Source organism: Adiantum capillus-veneris, chromosome 15 (assembly GCF_014529385.1).
Source record: "Adiantum capillus-veneris isolate H3 chromosome 15, ASM1452938v2, whole genome shotgun sequence".
Classification (NCBI taxonomy): domain Eukaryota; kingdom Viridiplantae; phylum Streptophyta; class Polypodiopsida; order Polypodiales; family Pteridaceae; genus Adiantum; species Adiantum capillus-veneris.
The window spans coordinates 15,014,621-15,031,308 of record NC_140945.1 but is presented as its reverse complement, the minus strand read 5'-3'; the positions used below and the strand labels follow the sequence as shown (position 1 = coordinate 15,031,308).

The window sequence follows — 16,688 nt, the reverse complement described above, 5'->3', positions numbered from 1 at the left end:
TAGTTTACTACACTAGATAAGGACTCTTGTAGACCTTCTGAGTCTGAGATGGAAGTATCTTAGAACCTTTGTGGATACAAACTTCTCTACACCTTTTGAGTCTAAGATGGAAGTATGTTAGACTCAAAAAGTGTAAGATGGCTCCATTCTAGACTCTAAAGATCCATTGGAGTTATCCACTCCAACCAACTTCTAGCTTTGGCAGACTTGCTAAAGCTAAAAGACCTCCAAAATCTTTTATGAATGATGGGAAGGATTGTAGTTCCAAAAGTGGTTGCTTATAGGTATATTTCGATGATTGGAGCGGCTTTTAAAGTCAAGCTACTATCGTTTGAGACTTGTGATTGTACATCATCCTACAAGGATTGTAGCTCCAAGGCCAGCATGGTTTAGTTTAGAGATCATAGCAGTCATACTTTTGTTTATAGATTCTAGAATAGAATTTTAAAGTTCATCTTCCAATCAGCCTCATTTTTTTAATTTATTAAGTTGAGATCATGAGTTGTGCTCCCTATTATCTTTGGATCTTGAATCTTGACAGTCTTTGGTTTCCCTTAAGGATCCGTGACATCAATAGTTAGGTGCATTATGTCCTAACGCCCAAGTTTCCTTGCTGGCAGTAACGCTATCTTTTCAGAAAGAGGCATAGGCTTGAAAAGATCCATGAAGCTTGCACTTTCTCAATCACTTTTTGTATATCTATAGCCTTTGATTCTCTACTTTGGGGATGCTCTCTGGTCTAGTGAGGTCTGAGTCTAGCTAATAAGCCTCTTAGTGGCTCAAAGATAGTGTTTATAAGCAAGGTCCTCTAAATCTAGCACTTGGCAACTCCTTTTCAAGACGTTGAGGTGGGTCGACAACCCTAAGATGTACTCCAAACTCTATGCCTCTTCTTTGTGTTTCTTCCTAGGTTTTCTAGGTTTTCTGTGTGACCTAGCTAGATACATCATTCTTCTTTTCTCCCATGTCTTTCTTAGCTTGGGCACATGTGGTTATGTTCACTAGAGGCAATTGTTTGCTTGTTTGCTCTCAAATGCACGAGATGGAAGGCATTGCTTACTTTAATTAGATTCATCGTACCCTTTCCTTTCTTGTTTGGATTTTTTGGACAATGCACAATGAGATGAGTGATTCCACAGTCCTTGCAGAATAGCTTAGGCAATGCACACTCTCTCTCAAAGCATTTATCATGCAAAGTGGCCATTGCCACCCCTATAACATAGTCCTCTTTGTCATTGCAAGTATGGTTTGGTCGAATTGGCTATGAACATCGAAGTGTTGATTTGTTTTGAAAATTGCTCATCATGATATGATGTTGGGTGAGTATGCACTTGCAAAGGACATCCAATGATTGGTGGTAAACATTGCTTAGTAGGATGATGCCAACCACAATGTCTACATCTACAAGTTGAAAGGTCCATAAGAAGCTCGAATACTTGATTGATCTTTTCATTGATTTGTTGTCATATCATTGGTGTCGCTCTTTGTGCCTCCAAAATTCTTGAAAGTTACTTGTTGGACTGTTCTCTACATGAATGCTACAATTGTCCTTCGAGTATGCCTTAGGCACATTCCACTAGAGTGATACACCTCTTAAGATACTAGCCCTTTCATAATGCGTTGATTGAGCAACCCCTTTGCAATTAATGACATTAATCAAGTACGTCTACAAACTTTTCTTTGAATGATTTGTTTTAGCCCTCATATCATGGCAAAGAAAGAAACAAGGTGATAAGACTTTGGACCTCTAGGTCAAGTTCAAGGTTATCATAATATGCCCCCTCCTCTCCTTTCCCAAAGGGCAGTATTCCTTTGCCCTTTTCCACTTATCCACCTTCCCATTTCTAAACGCACACCCTTGCCTGTCAGTCTCGAGCTCATGAAGAAGTGCTTTTTTTGTTTTAGGAAATCTACATGCCATTTGCTTTTTTGAATCCCTGTTCAAACTAACAGGACCTACTTCAAGCACTGCAGGAATATTCATCCATAGGTATTGAAAATAATGGTTTGTTGTGAAGGCAAACTGCTTTGGTACTCGCAACAATTAGCAAATTGGTTCAATATTTCCATACAGCAATTGTTAGCGTGCCTTGCATTTGCAGCAAGGCACTGTTTGCTATACTTTTCCACAGTACAAGAAATAAGCATATCAAATTATGCTTTAGGTCTGGTATATGTTTGGCTCGCATGCATACAACACCCACACTGTACAAGGACCATGCTGTGAAGTGAGAGTTGAACTCACTAATTTATTCGGCTTTACAAGGTCTTTTTGTTACATATGTTCTCTGTGCACAGCTAAATAAGCTCTCTCCTGTTTTGTATATACAAGCAATTTGTACAACAGAAAGCCGGAATGCGAAGAGAGCAAGTCACCCCATTAGATACATGGCATTGTTCTTCTAGGACTATCAATTTGAAATGCTTGAAACGGGCTAATAGTTATGTCCATTTTGTCAACATTGTCAGTTCATCTACTATTTATGGCTATTATATTTTTGAGATTTATCTAGCAACCCAATGGCTCTTGGGAAGTGTACATGAAAGTTATAAGCTCACTCCAACGTAACTGAAAAGGTTCGAATTTCCATTGGCCGCAGCTCGATCTGATACCCATCTTCGAGAAATCCACTGCTCCGGATGTATCTTACTCCTTCCATATCATCATTCTCAATCTGCCATTGCTTGACCTTCATTTCGGATTTTTTCTGGTTTGCACTAAGTGAGAGCTCTTCCACTTTCTTGATCTGATTAAAAGAGATAAGTCAGATACAAGACTTGACAAAGCTTTGAAAAATCACACTGGCAGTATCTTTTCTTAGGGGTGGGTAAGGTGGCGTACCTTGTGATTTGCAAAGATATTTTGCAAATTAACTACAGCAACATTTGACCAAAGATCGTCCTCATGAATCTGAGGGGACACAATAATTTTGTCAGAACCTTCACCTAATGCTAGACAAGGTAAAAGACAAACAGATTATACCTCAAATAAATGAGCCAGCCTCAAAAGAACACTAGAATCATGCAGCTCCTGCTCTCAATAAACCGGAGTGTGTTCAGGTAATGCTTTTCTTATCTTTATTTGTAGAAACTAAGGCCTTCATTAAAGACACACGCTAGGCAGCTTTGTTAATGGGCCTGAGCCACAGAAAAATGATAGCACGGACCTGAAGAGTAACAAGAGCAACATTAGGAGGCAGCTGATACCCAATTTCCATTGCTGAGTACTCGGAAATGTTAAACTGGCCATCTTCATCCTGAAACAACAAGATGTTGCAGCCTTTGAGGTCAGCCTAGGCATGCCCATTGCAGACGACTACAATTCAATCTTTTTTTTCCCCTTAAAATAGAGAGTACAGAGCAAAGGAGCTGGCTGCCTGGAGCAAGATAAAATGTAATACATTGACAACAGAGAAAACAAGTTGCAGGGGGAAGAGTTTCCTTTGTATGAGATTCCGCCGCCAAAAAGCTGATTCATTCACAGGTCGAACATCGATGAGAAAGGTGCCCCGAACCTGCAAAATGAGGGGACACTCAGAAAAGATTGAAAAGCAAAACTGGATAGGCCCTTCATTTCCCTTGAGAACCCTGCTTCATCCAACATAAAACACTCTACTACCCACCCCCCCCACCCCCCCCCCAAAAAAAAAAGAGAAAAAAAGCACATTTCTCTCCCCTCTATTTCCACAGCCCCGACCCTTCAAGCTTGCTTCTCCCCTCCTCCATTTTCAGCAAAAGAAGAAGAAACAAAGAATCGTGCAGCAGCAGTAGCCCATCAGATTGACATATATATGCTACAAAGCTTTTCTTTGACAGCCACAGCCAAGAACTCATCGAGGTTCTTACAACTAGTCCTTCACAAGTACTGGAATCATCCAAGCAGGTAGTCTCATTTAACGCTTCAGCTACACCTTTGCCATCGTCATGCAGCAGTCGCCTGCAAAAGTTGCCAACAGTAATATTCTGCAGTATGACATTAGCAACCAGCTAAAGATGCAGCAGTACACAACTGATGAAGATAAAACAGCAATAGAAAAAAAACCTGTGCACCATGAGCTCAAGCTCTCCATCAGAAATGCTGGAACCACCAATAGAGCGGTCAACTAAAATTGAAAAATCTGTGGAGTTGTCACTAAGGAAGATTCCAGAATTAACCTGCAAAACCAAAATTTCCTACATCAGCTTGACATCTCGATAGCAGCAGCTGGATACTCATCAGTCCCTTCCATATGAGATAAGAAACTTCTGCGCTAATATTTTGTTCTGAATTTTTGGTTTGTGCTTATCTTTTGAGTTTTGCTTTATATTTGCAATGGTACATTTTGAGAATGAGCCAAAGGCCTTTAGAAAGATCCCTTAGAACCACCAATTCATCGTCAATCATAGCCTTTCCTAATAGATGGAGGACACACACCTGTACATTTGATTTGTCTCATAGGCCGACTTTAGCCTCTAATAGACGTAAAAATAACTTTCTTTCTTTCTTTTTAACTCTTGGTCTCACATTGTTTTACTCGCTCTCGCTCCCTTGTTACTACGTTACTTGTCTAAAAGCTGGTACAGAGGTATAAGCTATCACTTTTCTTGCCTTCTCACTACAAAGGGAAAGAAAAATTTACTTCCTTTCACAATGTTCAAGATTCTAGCACAAAAGCAACGGTTAACAAAATATATAATGGCCCTGAAGAAGAAGGTAAGAATAGGGTCATTTGACCAGAGTGGCCACGTTTGCCCACATTCAGAGTAGTGCTGATCGTGCATTGACTAAGAACATTAAAATCAACATGCAGAGTGTGTGCATGCAATACCATGTGAGGACATGGAAAGTTGTATGCTTTTAAGCAAAATATACAGCTTTTTCTATGTTTCGATGTTTTCTAGAAGTCTCTCAACTAGTGAGCTTTTGCAGACACCATGTAAGCCCAAACATCAATCTTCCCATCGCGTCCCACATATTGGCAAGTATGATCTCTTCTCCTGGCTTTTCCTACATCCTTTTAGAACTTTTCAAAGCACCTGCATTCCTCTTTAGTTGATCCTGCATCCCCTTTCCCTGTTCTGTTGCTTTCTATCTCCGCTCTTGAGCCGCCCATTGACAAGTGCATCAGCTGCCATGTGAACTGTCCCTCCCAAAAAATCGAATCATCTTAAGAATCTGGACCCGCCAATCACATTGCCAAGGCTCTTCCAAATGTCCAGTAGGTGTTACAAAATTTCTGGTGGAAGTCCAAAGGATCCATACCAAAGACAACATTCACCATACAGGAAAGATAACAATTTTTCTGAAGGTTAATTGGGCTCCATGCATCTACCTGTTCACGGTCCTGCAGTATTGTAGACAAACAACTGCAACCAAGCACTTTGCAAACCCCACTAATTACAAGATGAAGATTTATTACATAAAGTTTGAGTGAAGAAATCTGCGCACAAGGCTGACAAGCACAGGCTTCGGGCTAAAAGGACAAGCTACTCAATGGTTCCCTATTTTCTTCCATCCCTAAACACAACCTTCAAGGCAGCAGAGAAGGACGAGTTGCTTGACAGGCCCATTCATTCCCCACTCTCCCAAACCACCCCCTGTTTCTGACTGCTATGACATTCCTCACAGAACTCCTTTTTATGCTCCTGTTTGAGAATAAATCATAAGTAATTTCCAAACGAGTGCATGTATCTATACCACATGCTTGCCCATGAGTGTCGATTATGATCATGTACAAACACTAAAGTATAAAGCTTACTAGCACTTAAAAACAAATAAGAAAGTCATAAGAACAAGGATTTTATAGAATTTCTTACTGGATAATAATTGCCCGCAATCTCTTCATGCACCTCAAGCTCCCAGTCAGATCTGTAGTCCCTCACCTGCAATGGAAGATAAAGATCAAGACCAGAAACTGCAAAAGCCACACTTCATTTCCATGACAGGTCTAAAATATCTTCAATTTCACATCAATCAAGCTCAAAAAGAAGCATATAGAGAATACGCATTGCATTCTTATTTCACAGGAGCAGCGGCAGTTATAAGCTTGTTTCATGGAGTCCAATAACCAGCAGAAGATGAAAAATCAAAGACAAAGGAACAGCCAGTTCTAATTTTCACGATAAACCACACCCCTTTGTCTTCAAACGTTTGCCAAGATACCTTCAGTCTTCCTAGCATGTTTCTGATTCATATGCATTGAAACTGGCCCGTAGGGCGTGACTTTAGCTTTCACCCGAATCTTTACTTCATAAACTTTACTTGAGTTTACAACACAAGGAAAACTTCACGAATAAACCTGTGACTGGAATTAACACTTCACACGAAGCACAGATTGGGAGCTAGAGTGCTTCCAAGCACACAGCGACACCCTGTAGGCCCCAAAGACTGGTGCCCCTTATCATATTTCTTTATTTTTATAAAACTTGGGAGAAAACCTGTAAATTCCTAGGAGCTGTCCCGCTTTTACCATGCTGAAAATGGCCTACTCTAGCCTGATTTCGGCAACATAACCGCAGTAGGAGGCTTCACAAACAAAATCCCCATGTAAAAGATGACTTCCCTGGCGCATACGAGCACTTTCCAAACCTGGCGAGAATCTGCAACAGTGCTATATTCTCTGTTTTTTGCCCCGAAATGCACCAGATCACCCATACAATGATCCCATCGCTTCCCCGAAGCTCCTAGGGGTATTCAGGATCAATTAGGGTCAAAACCCTAAACCTGCAAAAATACACAGCAGACTATTTTGCTGTTTTGGGCTCCGTTTCATGTGCTGGTCGTATCTGTAGCAAGCCCTCGTACTCCCGCACATGTAGGGCTACTTGCCCTTTGAATAGGATGAGATTTCTCGCGTGAAATCTCTCCGAATTCACTTGTACCTGCGGGGAATTAGCAATTAGCTAATCCAATACCTCAACAAGAGGCTCTTGCCTCGGCATACGCGCATGAACCCACACAACTGTACATACAGATGGAAAGCCCTTGAGCTAGGCATTACAATCCTATATTCAAAGGGGGAGAGAGGTGCGCGAGAGCGGAATCATCGCGCTACATAAAACAAGGGAGAAGTTAAGCTTTCTCTCAATTTGGGCTCCCCCTCTTCATGCAAACTTGTAAAAATCATCTGGAGCCACCATGTGTCCACTTTGCCTCTTTTGAGTTAATTTCCTAGAACCCACCGACTTATAAAGTGTAGCGAGGGGCCTAAATGACTTTGAACTGAGCCTAGACACCCTTTTACTGCTCGGATTTCAGTGCCGACTGGCCCAACCATCTCGTGGCAACCCGCCCTTCTCGATTGCGGGTGAAACTCTCGACCGTCGGCCATTTCACATTAGCCACACAATGTCAAGCCATTTGTGACTTCAAAAAGAGGGTTCCAAAAATTAAATAAAAATCAAGGGAAAGAAACCAACAACTAAGGTTAATGGTTGCCACAGCCTTGTGACATGCATGCTAGAGAATAGAGACTTGATCTTTCACTTATAGCTTGAGTAGTTGATTTTCCAATACCTTATTTTTCAACATGTCATTCTCACCAGACTCTGTTCTTTGCCCCATAATTATATAATAAGTTATTTGGCACTATACTAGCCGCATCACTAGAAAGGTTGCGGAGGTCATGAGTTTCTCGGGTTTCGGCGAGAAACGTTTCATTCTTTCAAGCTGGCAAGGTTGTGGACTTGAATAAGATATATTACACACACTGATGGGCATGTGTCCAAAACAGAACGGGAGTGACACAGCCATCAGACCTCAGATTTGGAAGACATCGCTCAATGTTTCCGAGTCATAGGAATCGATGGGACACATGGCCAAATCATTAGCCAATACCACATGCCCAGGTACCTCTCTCTCATCCCATCTGATCTGGACCATTCAACATTCTGTAACACGCCTAGATGTACAATCTGAAATTAGGCTCTTAAGGATTATATCCAAGATTCTGTTTCTAGCTTTTATTATAGGAATGTCTCAAAAAGAAAGAAAGAAAAACAGATATATTAACATCTCTTAAAGACCAAAATGGCCCATGCCGAGAACAATGGACAGCCGATGACGATATCTCTCATCATAAAATGTGACAAAAAAATGAAGCGTAGAAACACGCATAAGAAGATTAGAAGGTTTCAAGTTGTGTGTAGCACACGTGTATAGATCCCCTGCTAAAATAGACAATGAAATGCTCCTAAATGACTCTGGAGCTATAAGCTACAACTGGCATGTCAGGGTCTCTACTCCGTAGGGTATCCTATAACACTGTGCTTCACAACCATTGAATTCAATAGCCCAACCATGGAGAATAGTGAGCAGCACTCCAGTTCTATGTAAAAGAGCACGGCATTCAGTCTTTACTAGGATTTTCTTCAAGTCATTGAAAAATGGCTGTTTGCAGGGTTGTGATGGAGGCTTCTCTTGGCTATAATGAAGATTCGCGATACACTCCTCGATTTCAGATGCAAGAATGCAAGCGCCGAGGTTTGCATCGTCTAGATCTATCAGACAAGGTTGTTCCCTCGTTGTAACCAGAGGGCACCATGTTACCATATACATGTGGTAGTGATGTGTGTGAACACGCTTAGGACTGCCCGTGCATTTTTTCCCTCACGAGGAGGTTTTCCCCCCCGTGCATTGTATATAGGCCCATCACTCTAGGGCTAAACTTATCTTTCCATTGCACACTAAGTAATACTCTCTCTGTTGTGTGTCTTGAGCTTCCTTCGTCTTCTCCAAGCTCTGTGCGTTTTCTTGAAACCCTAATTCCAACAATTGGTATCAGAGCAGGTTGCGTCCTGCCGGACTTAGTCGCCAGCAGCTCCAACACACGCCTGCTCACTTTCTCTGATTTCTGTGAGCTTTGGCGAGCGTTTGCAGGTCGACAAATATTATGGGCCGCTCAAATTTTTTTTGATTTGGGCTCATTTCTGCCTCCGTTTCAACTTTCCACTACAGGCAGTACTGCGCAAGCTATTTCATCATTTTGTGCAAAATTTCTGTCAGTGCCGTTTACTACATAACAGGTCCCGTACAGTCTTCTACGGTTTGTGCTATATAGCACGTGTTGTTCCCAATTTGTTTCTCCTCTTTTCGGACAGCACATCAGGTGCAGCATTCGCCATGGCTGACAACAACACAGATGTGTTCAAGATGTTTGCGGTTGAGGATACGTTGGATGGGGACAATTACCCTATGTAGGCTTACATGATACAACATGTCCTTGTGTCAAAGGGCGTTTGGAACATTGCGCAAGGCATTGGTGTACATCCTGGTTCTGAGGATGTAGGCGATGTTGAGGATGTTGCAGGTTTTGGTAGCAGGGTTGCTGTTGTTAGAGCTGTTTTGCCTACGACTGAGCAAGCTTGTTGGGATGTAAAAGATGCGCAGGCTCATGCATTGATTGCGTTGTCTGTGAAGCGCACTATTACTCCTCACATTTGTTCAGCAAAATCAGCAAAACAGACTTGGGATATTCTAGCTGGTCTTTATGCAAGTCGCAATGAGGCAAAAATTGAGTTGCTACGTAAAGAGCTGGAGTCGAAGATTATGCATGAGGAAGATGACATGGACACTTTCCTTGTTGGTGTCAAGGATATCAATGAGTAACTTATTTATGCAGGTGAAGTCATTTCAGACAGTTTCCTTGTGCAGACTGTTCTTGATGCCTTGCTAGATTCTTACCAGACTTTTGCTAGTACTTTGGAGACTCATAACCCAAGGAAATCCAGAAGCTGTCAAGTTTGATGCATTATGCACATTGCTGTTGCAAGAGGCACTTTCCAGAAAAATAGGACTAGACAGCGTACAGTTGAACTGGCCTTTATTGCTGCTCAAAGAAAAGGTGGTAACAGAAATGTAGCCACTTCTCATGGTTCTTCTGCGAGTGGTAAATCACCTGTTCCTAATGCTTCTGCTGACAGCAATTCGTCTGGGAATTCTGGTGATAGGGGCAAAAAGAAGATGCGTTGCCATTATTGTAAAGCTAATGATCATTTGATCAAGCAGTGTCCTAAGTTGAAGGCCAAAGAAGCCAAGAAGAAAGAGGCTGGTTTCATTACTAATGCTGGTTCCACTACAAATGCAGCTATTCTTGAGTCTTCTGTGAAAGGAGACTGTGATGCTAATGTTGATGCACAATGGGCTTTTAGTGTAGAGTGCACTTATGATCCTACTGCCCATGATGCATGTTAGTCAATTGTTGCACATGCTCATGGGTGGTACTTTGATAGTGGTGCTACAAAGCACATTACCTCTCATCGTGACTTGTTTACCTCTCGAGGATGTCCCTCGTGGGAATTCAGTCACTTGTGCTAACAATGCCTCTTATCCGGTCAAGGGAGTTGGAAAGATTGTGCTTACTATTGCAAATGGCAATTATTTCACAATTGTTGATGCATTGTATGTACCTAGGATCAAGAAGAATCTTTTATCTGTATCTGCACTTACTAGACTTGGTCTTGTAGTCAAATTTGTGGATGATAGATATACAGTACATAATTTGAGTTTTGGTGATGAAATAATTGCATCTGGCATTTTATGCCGTGGGTTGTATATGCTCACTTGGTATGACAAGTGTGGGCAGAATTTTACAGATGCAGTTGTCGATTCTAAGGCTATTTCAGATGCAAAACTTTGGCATGCACGTTTTGGGCATCTGAATTTTGCCAGTTTGTTGCGTTTGCAGAAATCTGATATGGTTGCTTCTTTGCCGCCTCTTGAAGCACCTGTCAAACATGTTTGTAAAGGCTGTACTTTGGGTAAGATACAGCGTTCTAAGTTTCTAAAGGATGGTTCAGCTAGGGCCACATGCAGGTTGCAGCTTGTGCATCGTGATGTTTATGGGCCCATGCAAACTCTGTCCTTGGGAAATTACCTGTACTTCGTGACTTTTATTGATGATTACTCCAGGCATACATAGATATATCCGCTTAAAGCTAAGTCCGAAGTGTTTTTGTGCTTCAAGCAATTTCTGGCTATGGTTGAAGCACAAAATTCAAAAAATTGGATACCTGCCATGCAATCTGAATATGATGCACACATAGAAAATGATACATGGACTTTATGTGATTTGCCTCCTGGCAAAAAGACCATTGGTACAAAGTGGGGTTTACAAGTTGAAACGCAAGCCGGATGGTGAGATTGATCGCTATAAGGCTTGACTTGTTGCAAAAGGTTATGCACGGCAAAAAGGCATAGATTATGAAGAGACTTTTTCTCCCACTTGTCGTATGACTACTGTGCGTTTTCTATGTGCATTGGCAGCTCATTTTGGTTGGGATGTACATCAATCAGACATTGTTATTTCTTTCTTGAATGGTGACATATTTGAGGAAGTTTATGTAACACAACCTCGCGGTTTTGTCAAGAAAGGACAAGAGGACAGAGTGTGTAGATGTAAGAAGGCTTTGTATGGATTGACGCAATCTCCTCGTGCTTCATATGAGAAAGCTGACACTCATTTGGTCAAACCAGGTTTTCGTAACATTCCAACCAAAAGCACATTGTATGTAAAGCGTGAGGGTGATGTACTTCTCATTGTGGTTCTCTATGTGGATGATTTGCTCATCACTTGACCAAATGAGAGACATATTTCTGAATTTAAGGCTGATTTGAATGCTACTTTTAAGATGAAAGATTTGGGGTTGTTGCATCATTACTTGGGTATACAGTTTAAGCAGTGTGATGGTGGTATTGCCTTGTGTCAGAAAAGTTACATAGAGACATTTCTATGTAAGTTTGGACTTGAGGATTGCAAACCTATTGTCACTCCCATGGAAACAAATTTGAAATTGAGTCTTCATGATGCTTGTGGTCCTGCTGATGTCACTCTTTACCAAACTGTTGCTAGCTGCCTCATTTATGTATGCAACACGAGGCCAGATATTCAGTTTGCAGTCTCACAGGTTAACAGATTTATGCATAGCCCAGGGTCTAAGCATTGGCAGGCTGTCAAGAGGATTTTTCGCTACTTGAGTGGCACTTTACATCTTGGCTTGTTTAATCCCAAGGGGGGATCATTGCCGCCAGATTTACATGCTTTTTTAGACTCAGATTGGGCTGGTTGTTTTGACACACGAGTGTCCACAAGTTTTCATGCTTGGCAGCTCATGCATATCATGGTTGAGCAAGAAGCAATCTACTCTGGCCACTTCCAGTTGTGAGGTTGAGTACAGGGCAGTCTTCACAGCTACGATTGAGTGTGTATGGATCAAACGCCTTATGACTAATTTGGGTGTTGGACAGGGCACTGTCAACACTATCTACACAGACTGTCAAAGCGCATTGGCAGTTGCGAGGAACCCAGTTTTTCATGCTCGCACAAAGCACATTGAGGTGCATTACCACTATGTCAGGGAGAGGCTCTCAGCAGGAGAGATCAGCTTGGCTTATATGCCAAAACAAAACAACCTTGCAAATCTTTTCACAAAGGCATTGTCTCGTGAGAAGTTTTGAAGCTTTCCGCAAAGCTTTGGGCTTACTCCCATCATATCCTCAGGGCATGGCACTTTCCTATACTCTATGTACCAGCTCTCTTCACCGCATCACTCCTAGGGGGGATTTGTTACCATATACATGTGGTAGTGATGTGTGTGAACACACTTAGGACCACCGGGGCATTTTTTTCCCTCACTAGGAGGTTTTTTCCCCTGTGCATTGTATATACGCCCATCACTCAAGGGCTAACTTATTTTTCCATTGCACACTAAGTAATAATGTCTTTGTTGTGTGCCTTGAGCTTCCTTTGTCTTCTCCAAGCTGTGTGTGTTTTCCTGCAACCCTAATTCCAACACACCACGTGCCAACAGGAAGATAGACTGAAACGGGCTTAAACACAACCAGAACAAACCTGCAAACACTTTAAATACTTGAAATGAAAAAGAACTTAATACTATAGGTGAGATAAGGAGTGGCAAAGTTCCACTCCCAGGTGCATTGGCCCCTCAACTAGATGTCCCTTGCGCTACCCCACCTCTGGTGGATGGACTTAATGTATTCATGTTTATGTGAATTGCTTTTGCACATTTTCAAGTGCCTTCTTGTTTAGTTCCCTTCTCTGATTTGGGAAGTGAATCTAGCTGTTCGGTGTGCTGTTCTACCTTCCTATGGTTGCTCACCCAGATCTGTCATTGGGCTTTGTGGTCTACTGGGAGTTTTAGGCATGATCTTTTGTTCCTTTAAACTCCAAAAGATCCTTTTTACTTCTTTCAACATGTCTCTTCGACATTCATTACACTTTTTGTTCACTATTTGGGACAGCTTGCAACAGACCATAGGGCTGTTTTTGACTGCTACTGCCTCGACACTGTTCTTCATGTTCTCAAACCACGATTTGACTCTGTACATTATCTTTTTTGTGGGTTTTCCCTCATCCCGAGGTTTCCCACCAGTAATATAGCATTACCCAAAAAATGTACACACGTGCTCATGTATGCATGTGTGTGTGTGCGCGCACATGCCTGCACAGTGCACGCGCCCGTGTGTTGAGGGGGGGGGGGAGGCTCAATAGACCATCTTTAATCCCATTAATTGTATGACGTAACATGCAACTCTAGCCATAGTCTCATTTTTCACGTTCGGGTATGATAAACAACCCTACAACCAGTAACCCACATGACAAACATCCTTTTTGCAAAGATGACGTCGGCAAAGATAGCAAGCAAACCTAAAGCAACATTACAAGGCCTTTAAATCAAAATTACTGACTCTTTTGATAAATCAAAGGTAATGAGACCTAAAGCAACATTACAAGGCCTTTAAATCAAAATTACTGACCCTTTTGATAAAATCTCGTCCATTAGAATCAGTGTAGAAAACCCCATTGCTCTCCAAGTCAGTTGACAGTTTGGTCACAATTTCCTTCCCAAGCTGGTCTTCAAAAGGAATGGGTCCCACCTGAACAGTACAACCCAGGACGTCAACAATAACCTTCGATGATGGCAACAGAACAGGAAAGATATCAGTAAATCTTAATACATAGACATCACACTTCTATCTTTATTGTGCAATCGGCATTGACCCAATTCTCTGATTTTCGTGTAAATAATATGTATCTTGAAATTATACACGCAGTGACAAACACTAGAACTTCGGGGCATCAACCCTGAATGAGAACTGCTACCCTGTATGGAGCACAATCAAATGATCACATATCACTTGGAAATGCTGCATCTCTTGAAGTGTGTCAGTTCCTTACGTTATATACAAAGGTAACTGCATTTGAATAACCAACCTCTCTTAACTTAGATGAGCATAACAAGCTTAAATTTATACTTGTGCTTGGCTTTAAAATCCATCCCCTGGCATGTTATGATATCAATGAAGCAGTGCATAGTTATCACCCATTTCTTCATGGTCAGATTCTTAAGCACGTCAAAAGAAACATGACAAGGTTTATCATCAGAAGAAACGCACCGTAAACTCAACCTCAGCATTTTCAGAATCCTTGAAGACCCTCACCACCTGTTGAGATAATAACAGCTTTAGCATGTATGCTCAAAAAAACTGAACTTTGCTGTCCTTGGTGTGGTGCTGGAGGAAAACTACAAACATAAATGACAAAGAGAACCTGAGACACCCAAGACGTAAGCTGTTGATGCACTTCCTCAACGAGAGAGCCTTTCACACTAGATGTTGTGACCTACGACCAGAAGAGAGAAAAGCAATCGTTATACAGTTTCTTCACACCCCTCCCCCCAAAAAAGGAAACAACTAAGCCTAAATAATGAACAAGCGAACATACATTATATCCCAAAGCAAAGCATGAGCTCGTATTAGGACGGAATACGTATGCTCCGGACGCCTGCCATATATGTGAAGTCTAGGTCAAATTTTATGTCTTTCTTGACAAGCTTCACACCTATACGAATGGCTAACTAAAATCAGAAATTTTGACAGAAACAAACTTGGCCCCTTGTCTCCTCTGTATTCCCATCACTCGCATTATACCAGCAAAAAGACTGCTCCAAAGAAACTTCAACCTGTAAAGCCAAAACAATACTAATCACAATGATGCAGCTATATAAATTTTAGACTTGAACAAGCAACTAAAACATCAACCTGTGACATAAAAGACCTCAATAACAGTAATTTAGATCTTTTTAAGACACGTAAATGGATGCTTGGCATTCAATAAAGGTACTTCCTTTTCTTCTTTTTATTTTGAAAGAATTTGATCTTATCAGAAAAAAAAAGTAAGGCACGAGAGATGATGGAATTTTGGGTACGAAGCAGAAAACTTAACGATCAGTAAATTATCCTTGAACCGTCAATAAAGTTTGCTTCGAACCAACGTAAATTATTGAAAAAATTATTTCAGTCAAACAGAAACAGATTGCTTACTTCAACCCTTTAAGACAGTTCATTCCGTCCCTCCTATCAACTGTTCAGAAGTTCAGATGCAAATCTGAACATCATTAAGGAAACTCTCACCCCAAGAGCATCCATAACATGGGCACGTGTGTGTGTTTGTGGTATGCATGCATGCACATGCATGTGCATATGCATGCAAATGTGTAGGCATGCGAGAGCTCCTCAAACAATGGATTGCAAGTTTACCCCATTGAAATGCATACACTCAAACTTAACGTACCCCATCCTTCCGCTTTAGTCGTTCAAGCAGTCCTGTGGAGGACGAGAAAGTAAACTGAACAGAATTTGACTTGGCATGTGCCCCATGGCTTTGAATATTTTCTTCAATCAAAGAATGCTCTGCAGAATCTGCTCAAACAACCACGATGATCAGTAAAACTGAGGACCTTCAATAAATCTTCTGACATAGCCCAGAAAAGCCATACATGAATCGTTTTGAGATGGCTTTACATAGTACGTAGAATAACCCAATGGTGGGGTGCTACACTCGAAAAGAAGTTCAAATAAAGGCTCATCAGACACAATAGGTTTCTGTATGCTCCTCAAATGTCGTTCTCGCAACTTTGTGGAAGTCTGACTCACTGGAATAATTTGTGAGGGTACTAGATTGCCAGATGAGTCAAACACGTCAAGCTTGTAGTCTGAAACCTATAAAAACAATTTGTAAACCTTGAAACCACATATATTGCAAAGCAGGATGATAATGACCAGGATCCAACACAGCTTTAAAATGCACCTTTGCAGAGATCTTTCAGAAAGTTGTGTAACTTACGGTTATTCGAACGGTCTCTTTTCGCTCCCATCCAAGAGGATTGTAGGCAATTACTGCCTTCAAGAAAAAAACATTCAGCTGCATATTTGTAACTTGACGATAAAAAACCATCAAAATGTTTACCATCATACCAGGGATTTTCCTGTGAGATCGGCCTCTGATGGTGGACAGTAACTAATGTTTGATAAAGGACACTACAACCGAAAATCAAGATTTTAAAAACGTACCAGAGACCTATTGGATTTATCAGATAGTGTGACGTGCATCTGCTGGCTTTAAGTATACCTGCTGAAAATTCATACTGGAACTTCCAGTTTCTTTAATTGCCTGATGTCCATAATTGTTTGAAATCTCATTAGTAACCATTTGTAAACGTCCAACATAGCCAGCCAAGCGAGATTTTCCAGTGATTAATTGTGCAAGGGCTGCATTGATGAGGGACTCTGACTGAACAAGAAACAACCAGTTTGATACAATATGGTTGGTTTGCAAAGATCCTCAGAAATAAATTACTTGAGTGCCTTCTACTATGGAGAATTGTTCAACTTTCGCCAAGAGATAAGCCAA

General features: G+C 41.3%; 1 protein-coding gene across 3 annotated transcripts in view; it reads right to left on the bottom strand.

Annotated features, from left to right (window-relative positions):
• Nucleotides 1–2,219: 2,219 nt before the first annotated feature.
• LOC147440311 (alpha-mannosidase-like) overlaps nucleotides 2,220–16,688 on the bottom strand; it is a 65,869-nt gene continuing 51,400 nt past the window's right edge. For all 3 annotated transcript variants that reach the window (XM_086530089.1, XM_086530090.1, XM_086530088.1), the window contains exons 13-30: nucleotides 16,407–16,568; nucleotides 16,253–16,315; nucleotides 16,122–16,178; nucleotides 15,775–15,997; nucleotides 15,570–15,697; nucleotides 14,884–14,958; nucleotides 14,721–14,780; nucleotides 14,547–14,618; nucleotides 14,393–14,440; nucleotides 13,754–13,873; nucleotides 5,797–5,862; nucleotides 4,043–4,155; nucleotides 3,847–3,937; nucleotides 3,402–3,515; nucleotides 3,168–3,257; nucleotides 2,984–3,031; nucleotides 2,843–2,911; nucleotides 2,220–2,747 (exon numbers count right to left, since the gene is read on the bottom strand). In XM_086530089.1, coding sequence (XP_086386215.1) covers nucleotides 2,556–2,747; nucleotides 2,843–2,911; nucleotides 2,984–3,031; nucleotides 3,168–3,257; nucleotides 3,402–3,515; nucleotides 3,847–3,937; nucleotides 4,043–4,155; nucleotides 5,797–5,862; nucleotides 13,754–13,873; nucleotides 14,393–14,440; nucleotides 14,547–14,618; nucleotides 14,721–14,780; nucleotides 14,884–14,958; nucleotides 15,570–15,697; nucleotides 15,775–15,997; nucleotides 16,122–16,178; nucleotides 16,253–16,315; nucleotides 16,407–16,568 — 1,791 coding nt within the window. In that variant the 3' untranslated portion in view covers nucleotides 2,220–2,555. The remainder of the gene's footprint in view (nucleotides 2,748–2,842; nucleotides 2,912–2,983; nucleotides 3,032–3,167; nucleotides 3,258–3,401; nucleotides 3,516–3,846; nucleotides 3,938–4,042; nucleotides 4,156–5,796; nucleotides 5,863–13,753; nucleotides 13,874–14,392; nucleotides 14,441–14,546; nucleotides 14,619–14,720; nucleotides 14,781–14,883; nucleotides 14,959–15,569; nucleotides 15,698–15,774; nucleotides 15,998–16,121; nucleotides 16,179–16,252; nucleotides 16,316–16,406; nucleotides 16,569–16,688) is intronic.